Source organism: Dasypus novemcinctus, chromosome 5 (genome assembly GCF_030445035.2).
Source record: "Dasypus novemcinctus isolate mDasNov1 chromosome 5, mDasNov1.1.hap2, whole genome shotgun sequence".
NCBI lineage: Eukaryota > Metazoa > Chordata > Mammalia > Cingulata > Dasypodidae > Dasypus > Dasypus novemcinctus.
In genome coordinates, this window is record NC_080677.1 from 76711241 (window position 1) to 76727286 (window position 16046).

General features: G+C 35.7%; 1 protein-coding gene and 1 long non-coding RNA gene across 4 annotated transcripts in view; one reads left to right on the top strand and one right to left on the bottom strand.

Moving 5' to 3' along the window:
* Positions 1–16046, top strand: part of LOC111759131 (uncharacterized) — a 45944-nt gene that overhangs the window by 23635 nt on the left and 6263 nt on the right. Inside the window, exons 2-4 of one of the 2 annotated variants that reach the window (XR_002793218.3) lie at positions 1591–1705; positions 2153–3316; positions 9987–10100. This is a non-coding gene — a long non-coding RNA (uncharacterized lncRNA). The remainder of the gene's footprint in view (positions 1–1590; positions 1706–2152; positions 3317–9986; positions 10101–16046) is intronic. The other variant, XR_009185969.2, reaches the window with a different exon arrangement.
* Positions 3584–16046, bottom strand: part of RSBN1L (round spermatid basic protein 1 like) — a 63399-nt gene continuing 50936 nt past the window's right edge. For both annotated transcript variants that reach the window (XM_004473389.4, XM_058297968.2), the window contains 2 exons: positions 7228–7336; positions 3584–7143 (listed from right to left, as the gene is read on the bottom strand). In XM_004473389.4, coding sequence (XP_004473446.2) covers positions 6502–7143; positions 7228–7336 — 751 coding nt within the window. In that variant the 3' untranslated portion in view covers positions 3584–6501. The remainder of the gene's footprint in view (positions 7144–7227; positions 7337–16046) is intronic.

Sequence of the window (16046 nt, forward strand, 5' to 3'; positions counted from 1 at the left end):
CCTTGCGCGTGGGGCTCCCCTACACGGGATACCCCTGCGTGGCACGGCACTCCCTGCGTGCATCAGCACTGCGCATGGGCCAGCTCCACATGGGTCAAGGAGGCCCTGGGTTTGAACCACGGACCTCCCATGTGGTAGACGGACGCCCTAACAACTGGGCCAAGTCTGCTTCCCGAGATTTTATGTAGAGTAATGAAATAGTCCTAAAATTTTTGTGGTGATGAATGCAAAACACTGTGATTATATAAAAAGCAACTGGTTATACACTTTGGATAGATCATAGGGTATGTGAATATATCTCAATAAACTGTTTAATGAATAAATGATAGTGAAAGAATAGTCAGAAATAGCAGCCATGTAAGAAAAAAAAAAATAGCAGCCATGTACAGCAGGGGTAAAAAAGAGAGATTGAGAGGTAAAGAATTTTCTTGTTTACTTGTTTTTTGTTCATTATTACTGAACTAATGAAAATGCTCTAGTACTGATTGACGTGATGAATACACAACTATATGATTATACCAAATACCACTGACTGTACACTTTGGAGGAATTGTGTGCTTTATTAATATGTATCTATAAAATTGATTTATTAAAAAATTTCTCAAATTATAGTGATGCGAAGTAATTTGGAAGAGGTGCAAGTGAATCCAGAAAGATTTTTCAAGAACATTGTCAAGAAGCGGATTTGGCTCAACTGATAGAGCATCCGCCTACCACATGGGAGGTCTAGGGTTCAAACCCAGGGCCTCCTGACTCATGTGGTGAGCTGGCCCATGTGCAGTGCTGATGATGCAAGGAGTGCTGTGCCACACAGGGGTGTCCCCCGCATAGGGGGGCCCCACGCACAAGGAGTGCACCCCATAAGGAGAGCCGCCCCACACCAAAAAAAAGCGCAGCCTGCCCAGGAGTGGCACTGCACACACATGCAACAAAAAGAGACACCGATTCCTGGTGCTGATGACAAGAATCCAAGCAGACACAGAAGAACACACACAGTGAATAGACAGAGAGAGCAGACAAGGGCGGGGGGAGGTGTGGGAGTGGGAGAAGGGGAGGAAAAAAAAACAAAACACTGTCACTAGGGAAGATGGAACAAGAGCATGAGCAAAAACTTAATTCAAGAAATGTTTTCTTTAAAGAAGGAAAACAAACAAAAAATCTCAAAGTTTTTCATGGGGGAAGGAAGGGCACAGTCCAAACGGGCCAACCAAGTTTTTAAACAGTATTACACAAAGTATTTGCTAACTATACCAACTTACCTCTGAGCCTGCACACCTAACAATCTTCACTTTTACAACAGCAGGGAACTTTATAGGAAAGCATAAGGATTTAACATTTTAAAAATATAGGTGTATAGGCACCAAATAGACATTTTGGTCTTTTTCCACGGGTCAGTTCTATCAATGTGGCACAAAAGTAGGAGGAGTATTTCTAAAGTAGATTCCGACGTGTGGAACTGCTGGAGCTGCTTTCTTGTGCAACCTTGGAAACTGCACCTTTCTACTCCTTCAGATCAGGCTCAGGGTGAGTTCTAGGATAGTATTTTGTGCCTAGCATTAACATTCTAACGCTGTGTCATTTCCCCAATAGCAGGTTATAAAGTGAGCAAACAGTATGTGATGCACCATTGAATCAAGAAGACAAGCCCTGGATGGTGGAGAAAAAAAGGGAAAGAAAGTATGTCCAGAAGAAGCCTCAGAAGATAGTGAGTAAACAGATAAAAATACTTGGCAAACAAGTTGCATCTATCTCCAGCAGAGAACACAGTGAGGAAACAGGCATTGAATATAACAAAAATGGAAAAATACTTCCTCTGACCTCAGAACTTTTTTTAAGGCAACATCTATTTGAACTCCCCTAGAAAAAATTTGAAATATAATTTAGACTTACTTCATCATTATTAAAATTAAAATGGCAGCAAAAAAATATATATATGTGTATAAATTCTAAATTTCAAAATTTAGAGAGATCCAAAGGTGTCATATTTTAAGTATAGTTCTTGGTAGAAAGATTATAGTAATGAATATACAAGTAATTATTTTCTTTCCCTCTCCCACCCCTCCCCCACCCTGCTGTTTTTGCTGTGTCCATTCACTGTGTGATCTTCTGTATCTATTTCTCTTTGTCTTCTCTTCTCATCTTTCTCTTCTAGGATTCAACGGAATTCGATCCTGGGGACCTCTGATGTGGAGAGAGGTTCCTTGTCAATTGCGTCACCTCAGTTCCTGGTCTCTACTGTGCATCACCTTGACTGTCCCTTTTGTCTGTCTTTTGTTGTGTCATCATCTTGCTGCATGACTCACTTGCGTGGGCACTGGCTCACCACACAGGCACTCGGCTCATCACGTGGGCACTTGCGCAGGAACTCAGCTTACCGTGCGGGCACTGCCATGCCACATGGGCACTGACTCACCATTTGGGCCCTCACGTGGGCATTTAGCTCACCATGCAGGCACTCAGTTCACCGCACAGGCACTCAGCTCACCATGTGGGCACTCATGTAGGCACTCGGCTAGCCGCACAGGCACTTGGCTCACCGCGTGGGCACTTGGCTCACGGCTCACCAGGCAGGCACTGGCTCTCTGTGCAGGCATGCTTTCTCTTCTTTTTCACCATGAGACCCCAGGAATTGAAACCAGGTCCTCCCATATGGTAGGTGGAGGCCTTATCACTTGTGCCACATCCGTTTCCCACAAATAGTAATTTTATTTTTAATCTCTAGTTAACATATATTCTAATTGACCTTATTTTCTTTTCAGCTCATTCACATTCCCTGACTGGCTTGAAGTCTATTAAGAACTAGAAAAGAAGATAACCAGAAATGCAAAATGTTTTCCTCTCCTTTCCCAACTCTCCCTGTAGAGATGTGGTATAGAAAGTATAAGCTTATAAAGGAAAGACATCTCTGCTTTGAGCCACCTTGTGCTTAACATTTTAAAAGGCAGTTATTTCCATCTGTATTATGCAGGGGTTACAGGAAAAACTGAAGAGAAACACCAGGACAGAGAAGCCAAAGTGATTTACTGCTCCCAAGTTGTCCTCTTCACTATCTTCACTATCTTATCTGCAGTGTACTTAGTGCCAAACATATCAAATATAACCCTCATGACATAGATGATGCATTATAAAACTCATAAAATTTTGTTTACATATAAGGTAATTGAATTAGGTGGAAGAAAGATTAAGAGCTATTCTACCAGTCTGAAAACCAAGACCTACTGACTCACTTTTTTGCAGCCTAGAAGTATTTTGAGAAGAATGACACTTTTGTCCTTCCCTCCTGGGGCAGAAATGGACCTGTCTAGGGGAAAGAGAGGTAATTTTTAACCATATTATCCCAACATCCATCCCTCCTAACTAATTCAGCAACCTTGTTTAAGAAAATCCTCAATATTCTTCCCCTTTGCTGGCTTGTCAACTTTTAATCATTAATTTTTAAAGAGGGAAAAAAATCTCCGGATATGAATAAATTTCAAGATCTTATGGTTTCTGTTGAAGACAGAAAATCAAGAATTTTTAAAGATGCCAAGATTAAAACAAAAGGTAAATACAAGGAAATGATTACATAACAAAGGTAAAAAGATTACAGTCATAAATTTTAGTATTTATTGAAAGGTGGAAGACGAAATTCCTTTCAAACGCAAAAAAAAAAAAATTTACAAAAATGATCTTGACCTGCCATCACTATTGGGGAAAAAACTGTATTATACTCAGGAACATTAATGAAATACCTTGAAGAAATCTTTCCTATCCTCCATGACCTACCTCCCAGCCCCACCAAAAGTTATAGAATGAGTTAAAAATGAATATGTGGGAACATAGTACTTCCAGAAAACAAACTTACACACAGAGAAACGCACATACACATGCATACACATATAGTCTGTGCTGTACCAACCTTATCTTTATTAAGGTCAATAGCCTTAGTGACAAGGAAGATAATGAATATGGCTTTAGTAAAGTTTTTAACTAATTATCACAAATGTTTAATACTTTTGCTAGCTAATCAGCTAAACTGAGTACAGAACATATATTACCTTGAATAGCCAAAAGGATATGAACAAAAGTAATTAAAAAAAAAGAAAAGCACTGTAGCAGACACCACTGAGGTACCTTCGTTTCTTTTTTTTTTTTAAGGTTTATCAGTTTAATAATTTATATAACAATTGTTTATTCTATATAATATATGACCATATCAGAAATTATATCTTAAGAACTTTATTGTTCTGGTCCAAGAAATTAGAAATAAAAACAAAACACTATGTTCGACTAAAGATCTGGAATGTACTAACTAGGAAACCATTAATAAAATGCAGTGTACTAAATAGAAATTATTTGTGTGTAACAAAGGTAGACAACAAGTTCTCAGATTGCATTGAAAGAGGATTTTTAAATTATGACCCGTAAGACAAGGAAAATACGCAATATTCAAGATGATAACAAGGCTGTGTCTTGAAATCTAAGTCCACTGATTTCAACTTATCTTCACAGAGATGTGTTTTAAAAAACAACTAAAATTTCAAATTATGGAGAAATTTGACTATAGATTTTATAGGCAACTATACCTAGAAGCAACCACTGTGGTTGTTTTAGATATGCTTTTCTTTAAGTTAAAAATTTAAGGCTCATGTATTTTGGAGGAGTTGCCTAAAGTCAATGTATTATAGTATGGCCTCATGCATATATGTATATGCTACTGGAAAACTGGAAAAAAACAAACCTTGTTAAACAGATCATCCTTCAAATAAAAAAGAAAAAAACAACAACTACATTTCCTCTTATTTCTTAATACTGGCTTATTATAAGCTTTTGTCTCATAAAACAGTAAGTGTAAATCCATTTTTAGCTAGAAATCCAAATTTAGCTAGAAAATTAAAGAGGTGGGGAATAGGATAAGACAGTTACATATAAAACAAAATAAAATCTTATTTACATTATCATGATTTATACATTCCTTATTCCATGAGACTTACTATGTTGCAAATGAACTGGTTTCCTACAAGGCATCAAGATTTCCTACAATATTTGCCTACCCTTTTTTTAATCTGGGGCCAGAACTGACTGACATCATTGCTGCAGTTCAGACAAACAAATAAAATAGATTTGCAAAGAGCAGATTTTCTTACATCAAGAACATTTGTTTGACTTTTAATTCCACAAGTAGAAGCAGTCTGAAATAGTGCTGAAATCCAGTTTACTCATTATCTTTAGGTAGATACTAGCAATCCTGCTTCCTACTGCAATTTCATTTTCTAGAACTTCTTCTGAAAAGGAAGTTATCTGCTTTATTTGCTAGGCAAGACACTGGGGTCCTGAGAAAGATCAAGTACTACGTAATATTCTGTCAATTATATTTCTGTATTGGCAGTTTGAGCCATTGTCCTTATTTTACAATTTTGTATTTGCCATATTTTATCCCTCTTCTACCAGAAAAATGTAAGAGGATTAATTGCTCACAATTAAACTTTCTGTAACTAGAGAGTTTTACTTAGCTATAATTAAGTACAATGCAAATGTTTGTAAGAAAAGTTTTTCCAAGTCTTAATCATTCCATACAATAAAAAGAAACTTTATACTAGAACTATGTAATCTAGCCACTTAACTTCATTAGTTAGAAGGGTTAGATATCAAAGACTTTGTTCTCCCACCTTTCTAAAATTGTTTCTATACCTAAACTGTTTCCTTAATGCTGAATATAAATAATAGTAAATGTATTATAGGGAGTACAGCCAAGAAGATTCACATATTCATCTTATTCAGCAACTTAAGAAATTATGCAAAATATGATAAACATATAACATTCTCATACGCATACAAACGCACACACGCATTCATAACTGAATCTTAGTTTTTAAAAACGCTTACACTGAGTGGGGAACTTAAATATTCACTAGATATGAATACGTGCATTTGCACTCTATTACCACTCTAAATGGGTGTACAGAGAGAGAAACATATCAAATATATGATTTAACTGAGTTGTCAGTTGTCTTTTTGCAGACCCAACAGAAAAAAAAATTTATTATGAACCTTTATTAAATGGCTCACATTTCAGTATAAATCACACTAAAAAGATTTTTTTAAAGCTATTTACACTACAGTGCTGACACATTTAAAATGAAAAAAAAAATCAATATAAATAAGCTTTATGGAAAAGCCTCTAATTGTCAAAAAAGAATTCTGGCTCATATTACAAAATAACATACGTGTGTTTGTGTGTGTGTGTGTGTGTGTTAATGTCAGCTCTATTCTAAAACCTTTAACTCAAATGATTTAAAGACTCCTTTATGTTTAAACCTGCAATGTTTACAGTGCATCTGGCCCTAAATGCTCTGATACTTCACAGTTATGGACAGGCACTGAGGAATGTTACAAAGCTACATAAACTATATTTTGTAACAGACATGGGAGCAAGTCCTTGGCTTGCTTCAGAATTCATGAATCTTTTATTACATTATTAAATTTATTTAAAAAAAAGAATTTTAAATGGTCTGTACAAATTTAGCACAAAATATCATCATCTTTACTATCTTGATTTGAATGAGCTGAACTATGTTGCCTTGTATCAGCTAGACTTATATGACTTCCAGGGCACAATTCTTCCTTTAAATCTTTGTTGCTATTTCCAAATTTAGAGTCCACGTCAATCTCAAATTCTGTGAATTGAACCTGATCCAATTTTCCTTTAATATTCTTGCCATCCATATTATTAGGTGCTCTAGTCTTTTCAGGAATATTAACATTCATGATTTCTTCCTTGATTCTTACAGATGGAACAGGTTCATGTTTTATCTGCTGCAATTCATATTTAGAATGAAGTTTGTCTGAAAAAGCAGATTCCAAAGAGGTTTTGCCTGCAGCACAAATCATGTTGTCAGTATGAGGTCCAAGAACTGATGCAGTGGGATCTGATAATGTGCCTGTTCCATGAGTAGCTGCATTCTGAGACGTGTCCTCCTCTGAATGATATAACTTGAGCCGAATATGCCATGCTAAACTGCATACAGCTGAAACTGTCTTAAACTGATGCACAACATTCCTTGGAATAAAATAAATGTCATTATCATACAGTTGAATTCTGGCATAGCGAATGCCTTCCCTCCTCAGTTGATTAAGTTTTGCATCATCAACCCACTGGACACACTAAAAAAGCAAACAAGGAATACAAATAAGTCTTTCCATAACAAAAATTAGACTAAAGGCAAAACATTATTATTTAAAAGATACCTGAGACAGTGGAGGCTCATGTAAATCTAACTGCATTCGTTGCACTACTTCTAAGAAATCTTCAGCATGAAAACAAATTACATCTTTGGTTATTCGAGGTTGATCAGGCCTGAAAAAGAAAATGAGATAATGAAGAATTGTCATTAAGGTTTCACTCTGTTAAGTTCATATTAAATTCAAAGTAAAAACAGTTTATGGTAAAAGCCAAGGTACCATATTAGAAATTAAGCTAAGTTATAAGTGAAAGACCACTTTATATATGTAAACAAAGTGATGACACCATGTGTTTCATCCTAAGCATAGTTCAAAAACTCACAATTTATTATAGCTATTTGTGCCAGAATTTGAAAATTAAAATGAGCTGGTAAATTATGCAAACCAAAAACTACATTTTATTTTAAAGTTAAGGTCAGTACTGCATAAAATTAAAAGCTAAAGTTGGAAATATTACATAAAATTTAGAGCTAGGTGGCTGACTTGGCCCAGTGGTTAGGGTGTCCATCTACCACACGGGAGGTCCACGGTTCAAACCCCAGCCTCCTTGACCCGTGTGGAGCTGGCCCATGCGCAGTGCTGATGCGCACAAAGAGTGCCCTGCCACACAGGGGTGTCCCCGCGTAGGGGAGCCCCACGCGCAAGGAGTGCGCCCTGGTAAGGAGAGCCACCCAGCGTGAAAGAAAGTGCAGCTTGCCCAAGAACAGTGCCGCACACATGGAGAGCTGACACAAGATGATGCAACAAAAAGAAACACAGACTCCCGTGCTGCTGACAACAACAGAAGCGGACAAAGAAGACGACGCAGCAAATAGACCCAGAGAACAGACAACCTCTGGGTGGGAGGGGGAAAGGGAGAGAAATAAATAAATAAATATTTTTTAAAAAAATTTAGAGCTAAATTTTGGGGAAAAATGGGAATACTTTCATATTGACGACACATATAACTGCACTAATACATAAAACCCAGAAATAACTCTTAATTTAAAAAAAACACCCTGCTTAGAAGAACAGTAATAAACTGTTAGTGTTTGCTGGGGCTAATGGTGTTTTTAAATATAATTCTAAAAATTTCCCAAATTATTCAATTAATTAGGAATATACAAAATTTTTATAAAAGATTCTCAAAAATGGATTTGTTTGAAATCCCACAAAACATAAATACAAAAATCCATACCAAGTCAAATTATAACCAAATTTCTATAAACAAAGGATAAGGAAAATATCTATACAGCATGCATTACAATATATACAGTTGAAGAAGGAAAAACTGATCATAGACGTCTCATCAGAAACAAAGAGAAGAATGAGATATGCTTAAAGTATTGAAAGAAAAAAAAATCTAGAATTCTACAACCGCCAAACTATCCTTCAAAAATAGGAAATTAAACCACTTTCAAACACAAGCTGAGACAATCTTTCACCAGAATACCAGCACAACAAAGAATGTTAGAGGAACTTCTTCAGGTTGAAGGGAAATGATACTAGCTGAAAATTTATATCTAGACAAAAGACTTTAGAACATCAGTAACAGCAAATATGAAAGAACTTTTATTTTAATGTTTTTATTTTGAGGAACCAGAGGCTAAGGATTGAAAACCTGGACCTCATATGTGAGAAGCCGGAGCTCAACCACTGAGCCATATGGTGTCCCCTGAGTTGGTATTTTTGTTTATTTGCTTGTTTTTAGGAGACAAGATAGATCAAACCTGGGACCTTGCATTTGGGAAGAAGGCAGTGCTCAACCACTTGAGCCACATCCACTTCCATTATTCTAATTTTTAATCTCTCTAAAATATAAAGCATCAAATCAGTCATCTAAGCTTCCAAATTAAGTAGCTAGAAATAGAAGAGCAAATTCTTTTCTTAAAAGACTGTAAACAATGAAGCACAGCAATAATGAAATAGAAAACAGAAAAATAACAGGAAAGTATCAATAAAAGACTGATTCTTTGAAAAGATCAATAAAAATGATAAACTTACAGGAAAACAATAATCTTTAACAATATAAACAAATTTAAATGATATATTATCAGTTATCAATAACATAACATGTATATGTCAAGTCATAGAAAAAATATATATGCATACAACCTAATATGCATGCAATATATAATCATTTATATATTATCAATATATGCCTCTCTTGGTTATTATATATTAGCACATGTTTGTAACCATATACATATTTATGATATGAATGAAAATAAACAACCAGGAGAGGTTTTTAATCCCAGGAAGAGAACTGGAATTATGGAATTTAGAGGGTTTTAGGATAAGTTTATACATGTCATATACATGTATATAATATATATACACGAAAATATTTTCTCCCATGGTCCTGGTCTGTAGCTTGGCTTTTCATTATCTTAAATGTATTTTTAAAAGCAGACAATTTAAATTTTGATGAAGTTCAGTTTATGAATGTTTTCCTTTTATGGTTCTTGAAATCTTCACTTAACTATAAAATTTTCTCATATTTTTTCTTCTAGAAGTTTTAGAGTTTTAATGTTTACATTTAGTTTTATGATTCATTTTAAGTTAAATTTTTTCGTATGGTGAAAAATAAGAGCCAAAGTTTATTTTGTTGGTTTGTTTTTTAATTTTGCTTATGGACACCCAGTTGTCCCTTTGAATTAATTTGTATGTGTGTCAAAAATCAATGATCTAAGTGGCTTTAAAATATATATATTTTTTTAAAAAAGGAAATCATTGCAGACTAAAATTAACTTATTGTTTGCCTGCTCATTCTTCCCACTCTCCAGGGTTCTAATCTGACTGGTATGATTCTGCATGCATTCAGTGTTGGCTTCATTGTTCTCTTGTTCTCGCCAGCCCATTACCTGCTGCCAGTCACCTCATGTTCAAGATGATTCAAGGTCTGTCTTATTTCACTTCATTATCAATTTGCAACCCATGATCTTTTAACCTAGATAGCAATGTGTGCATGCACCTATAAAATATTGTGAATTGCAGAAGTCGAGGCAAATAATAAATAACACCACACACACATACACAAAATCAATGATGGATCTAATTTGGACACTATTTTCCTCCACTGAGCTCTTATCTTTATAATACTTCTCTTTTAATTGCTTTTTCATAGTCAGCCTTGAAATGACAGGTTTTCTAAATCTTCCAACATTGTTTATACTTTTTCCCCCCAAGATTGTTTTGTCTATGCTAGATTCTTTGTTAAGTTTAGGTTGATTTATAGATCATTTTGTAGTAAAGAACTGACATATTAACAATATTGAGTCTTTTAATCCATAAATAAGGTGTAAGTCCACATTTATGCTAAGTCTCCTCTAATTTTTCTCAGTAGTGTTTTGCAGTTTCAGTATATAGGCTTTATACATAGATTTTTAAAATTCATCTCTAAGTATTTCATGTTTTTTTTTAGTGCTATTGTAAATGGTATTGTGCTTTCTTAAAATGTCATTTTCCAAATGTTCACTCCTAATATATAGAAACACAATTGATTTTTTGTTTATTGCTCTTATCCTATCACCTTGATAAATTCATCTATTCTGACACTTTGTTTGTAACTTAGAATTTTCTCTGTACATATTTTGGCTTATGCTAAAATACCATAATTCCATTTCTATGTATTTACTGAGAAGAAATGAAATCACATATCCACTCACAAAGACCTAAGAGAATGTTTATAGTAGCTTTAGTCATAAAAGGCCAAAACCAGAAAAAATAAAAAAGTTCATCTTGTGAATGTATAAAGTAACTAGAATATATCCATATAATGAAATACTACTCAGCAACAGAGAGAAATAAGCTACTAATACAGGTAACAACGAAGATGATTCTCAAAAATATTATGTTGACTAAAAGAATTCAGTATAGAAATGTACTTTTGTATACTTCTATTTACATGAGATTCTAGACTACACAATACTAACTTATAAAGACAGAAAGTTATCTATGGATGTCTGGAGCTGAGGGAAAGATATGCTAAGAAAGATTAACTGCCAAGGGTTATGAGGAAAATGAAATATATCTTACTTGTGTGGAGGTTAACATGGCAGCATACATTTGTCAAAATACATCTAACTGTAAAATTAAATTGAGCAAATTTATTAGAGTGCAAATTATATTACAATAAAGGTGATTTTTAAATAACAATCCCAAAGATGCAACCTCGGATATATAAATCTATGTAGAGGGAAGCAGACTTGGCCCAATGGATAGGGCATCCACCTATCACATGGGCGGTCTGCGGTTCAAACCCCGGGCCTCCTTGACCTGTGTGGAGCTGGCCCATGCAGTGCTGATGTGCACAAGGAGTGCCCTGCCAAGCAGGGATGTCCCCCATGTAGGGAAGCCCCAAGCAAGGAGTGTGCCCCGTAAGGACAGCCACCCAGCACAAAAGAAAGTGCAGCCTGCCCAAGAATGGCACCACACACAGGGAGACCTGACACAACAAGATGATGCAACAAAAAGAAACACAGTTTCCCGGTGCCCCTGATAAGGATAGGAGCGGTCACAGAAGAACACACAGCAAATGGACAGAAAGCAAACAACTGGGGGCCTGGGGGAGAGAAATAAATCTTTAAAAAAATAAAAAAATAAAATAAATCTATGTAGATTACTTTATAATATCTAGGGACTTCTATAATTTGATCAATAATTTATAATCCTCATCCCTATTTAGCTGGGGATTTCTACGTAGTCTAAACAATCCTAATCTTTTATTTCAACTTGATGTTAAGCCTGGCTTTATGATAAAGTCTAGTAGCTAATGAAGCAGGCTAGATAGGGAATCAATACACGGATCTGGAACCTGGCAAAGAGTCCATGTGTCATTTGGGACCCACAAGATGGCTGCTGGAAGACCCTCACAAGATTCTGCCATTCAGAATGAGACTTCCTCCAGAAGCCAGAAGAAGCCCCAGATATTCCCCAAGGACTTTGTCATTGGGCCCTCCTGGTGAACTGAAGGGTGGGGTAGTTAACCAAAACAGTAAACAGCTGGGACTCCTCCTGTGTCATTAGCAAAGGAGCAGAATAATTAATAGTTCAAACAGCAAGGGCAAAGGCCGAATCTCTTTTTCTTGCCTTTGCCCTGTCCCGGTGTCTGTTTGTGCCTTATTTTGGCTTCTTTGCTCCTGCCTGGATCAATACACAAGTAAAACCTGGGCATGTATTATCTATAATGGGGCGTTGTAATCTGTAAATCAGCTCTCTTTATCACTCTTCAGCCCCTTCCTCTCTACCTGAGACCTATCATCTATTATTTTCTCCCATTTCTCTTTCCTCCCTACCTTAATAAATTACTGGCCTAACTAACCCAATGGAAAAAAAGGAACAGAGTCTGAGGGAATCGAATGACAACATCAAAAGCACATTCACATTATTGGTGTCCCAGAAGAAGAGAATGGAAAAGGGGCAGAAAGAATATTTGAGGAAATAATGACCAAAAGCTTCCCAATCCTAATGAAGGATATAAATATTAATATCCGAGAAGGACAAGGCACCCCAAACAGAATAAATCCAAATAGATCTACACTGAGACACCTAATATTCAGAATGACAAATATCAGAGATAGAGGTTTCTGAAAGCAGCCAGAGAAAAGCAAAGCACCACATACAGGGAAAACTAAATAAGATTAAGTGCTGACCTCTCATTAGAAACCACAGAGGAGAGAAGAAAAGTGGTATGATGTGTTTAAGGTACTGAAAGAGAAAAACTGTCAGTCAAGAATTCTGTATCCGGCAAAGCTGTCCTTCACAAATGAGTGAGGTTCAACATCTTCACAGACAAAAACTGATGCAATATGTTACCAAAATTCCAGATTTGCAAGAGATACTAAAGGAGGTAATGAAGCCTGAAAGCAAAAAAACAAGAGCAAGAGATATGGAGAAGAGTTTAGAAATGAACATTAGGAAGTTATGGTAAACTAAAGGATAAGAAGACAGACAATAAAACAATATAACAACAAAGAGCGGAAGGACAAAATGGATGAAGTAAGTAATGTTACAGTAATAACACTAATATTAATGGATTCAACTCCCCAGTCAAAAGACATAGACTAATAGAACAGATAAAAAAATATGAGCCATCTATATGTTGTCTACAAGAGACCTACCTCAGACACAAGGACATAAGCAGGTTAAAAGTGAAAGATTGGAAAAAAAAAAAAAAAAAAAAGTGAAAGATTGGAAAAAGGTATGTCTTGAAAATAGTAACCAAAAAAGAGCTGGAGTAGACCACAAAGGAACCAAATAGAACTATTAGAATTGAAGACGACAATAACTAAAATGAAAACCCCCCCAAAAAGGTTTCAACAGCAGACTGGAGCTGGCGTAAGAATCAACGAATACAAAGACAACACATTTCAAATGAGGTGATCTGAGAAGCAAAAAGAAAACAAAATTATAAAAAGGAAATATAGCCTAAGAGAATTCTGCAACACCATCAAGCAATCATCAAGGGTACAGAAATAAACATTATGGGAGACCCAGAAGGAGGAAAAGGAAAGAGACAGAGGAAATAGTCAAAGAAATGACAAAAACATCCCCAAATTTAGCAAAATATGTGAAAATGCATAGCCCAGAAGCCTAGAGAACACCAAACAAGATAAACATAAAAGAAAAATATGCCCTTTCACATGCTGATCCCACTGTCAAATGTTAATTAAGTACAAGGAAAAACTTCTGAAAGCTACAGAAAAAAAGCAACATGCTAAGTACAAGTCCTAATTAGACTGAGTGCCAACTTCTCATCAATAAAACCATGGAGGCAAGAAGACAGTAGGGTGAAATACTTACCAAAGTGCTGAAAGAAAACAGCTGCCAACAAGAATTTTTTATCTGGTGAGACTTTCTTTCAAAAATGAGCCAGAAATTAAGACAATCTCAGATAAACTAAAGATGAGGGTGTTCATCATGACTTGAACTGCCCTATAAACAATGTTAAAGGGAGTACTTCATACTGAAAGAAAAGGACACTAGATACTGATATAACAAGGCATAAAGAAATTGGGAAGTGGATTTGGCTCAACTTATAGAGTGTCCGCCTACCACATGGGAGGTCCGCAAGGAGCGCACCCTGCAAGGAGAGCCACCCTGCGCAAAAAAAGGACAGCCTGCCTAGGAGTGGCACCGCATACACGAAGAGCTGACACAGCAAGATGACGCAACAAAAAGACACATATTCCTGGTGCCACTGATAAGAATGCAAGCGGGCACAGAAGAATACACAGCGAATGGACACAGAGAGCAGACAACTGGGGGGGGGGAGGGTGGGAAAGGGGAGAGAAATAAAAATAAATCTAAAAAGAAAAGTAATAAAGACCTCTGGTAAATGTAGTCAATTGGGTAATTATAAATGCCAGTACTATTGTATTTTATTTTTTGGTACGTAATTCCACTTCTTACTACCTACAGATGCTAAAATTTAAATTTAGTTTAAATGGTAAATGATAAAACTATGCATTTGGACATACAATGTACGAAGATATTTGTAACAAGTACACAAAAAAAGTGGGAGACGGGTAAAGAAAGAGGTATATGTATGCTATTGAAGTTATTATCAAATAAATATAATTGTTATATATTTAGGGTGTTAAATTTTAACCTTGTGGTAACTTAAGGAAAATTGTTGAAAAATACATCCAGATAGAAATGAGAAGGCAACCAAAATGGTACAATATAAAAATCAAATAAATAAATATGAAAGTAGGTAATAAAAGAAGAAAAGATAAAAGACTAAATAGCAAACTGGCAGAAGTTCTGCATTAGCAGCAGTGACATTTAAATGTCACTAAATGGATTAAACTCTCCAGTCCAAAGGAAGATGGGCAAAAGAAAAATAAAAAAGCATGATCTGACTATATGCTCTACAAGAGACTAACCTTAAATGCAAAGACATAAATAGATCGAAAGTGAAAGGATGGACAAAATATATGATGCAAAGCTGTAACCAAAAGAGAGTGGGGGTAGCTATATAATATCAGATATAATAGACTTTAAGTCAAAAACTGTTATGAAGGATGACTATCATTATACACTTACAAACGGGTCAAGTGAACAAGAAGATATAACAGTTATATATTCATAAGAGCAGAGTCCCAAACTCTATGAAGCAAATACTGACAGTTCTAACATCAATAAGAAACTTTTAATACACCACTTTCAATAATGCACAAAACATCTTGACAGAAGATCAATAAAGAAATAAAAGACTTGACGATAATCTAAACCAAGTAGATCTAACCACCGTATATAGAACACTTCACCCAACAACAAATTTTTCTCACATGCAAAGGATCATTCTCCAGGATATAGCATATTTTATGTCACAAAACAAATCTTAATAAATTAAAAAATGCTGACATCACCCAGAGGTGGATGAGAATTGTGGTTAATAGTACAAATGCACTCAAGTGGTTAAGCAGCTGCTTCCCATGTACAAGGTCATGGGTTCAATTCCCAGTACCTCCTAAAAACAAATAAACAAAAAACCAACTCTCATTGGGGAGCTGCTATAGCTCAGTGGTTGAGCACCTACTTCTCATGTTCGAGGTCCTGGATTCAATTCCCAGTACCTGCTAAAAAAAAAAAAAAAAGAACAAATGCAAGAATGTCCTTCTGTGAACTAAAATGGATGTATGTCATTATTGTAAGGTGGTAGGAATGTGGAGAAGCATGGGAAAATACAAATAATGTAACCTATGGACTATAATTAATAGCAATATTGTAATATTCTTGTATCAATGCTAAGGATGTACTGTGTTAATAATAAAGAGGTATGGAAAAAATACGCCAAATGTACGCTATGGACCATAGTTACTGGTAATAGTCTGTTGATG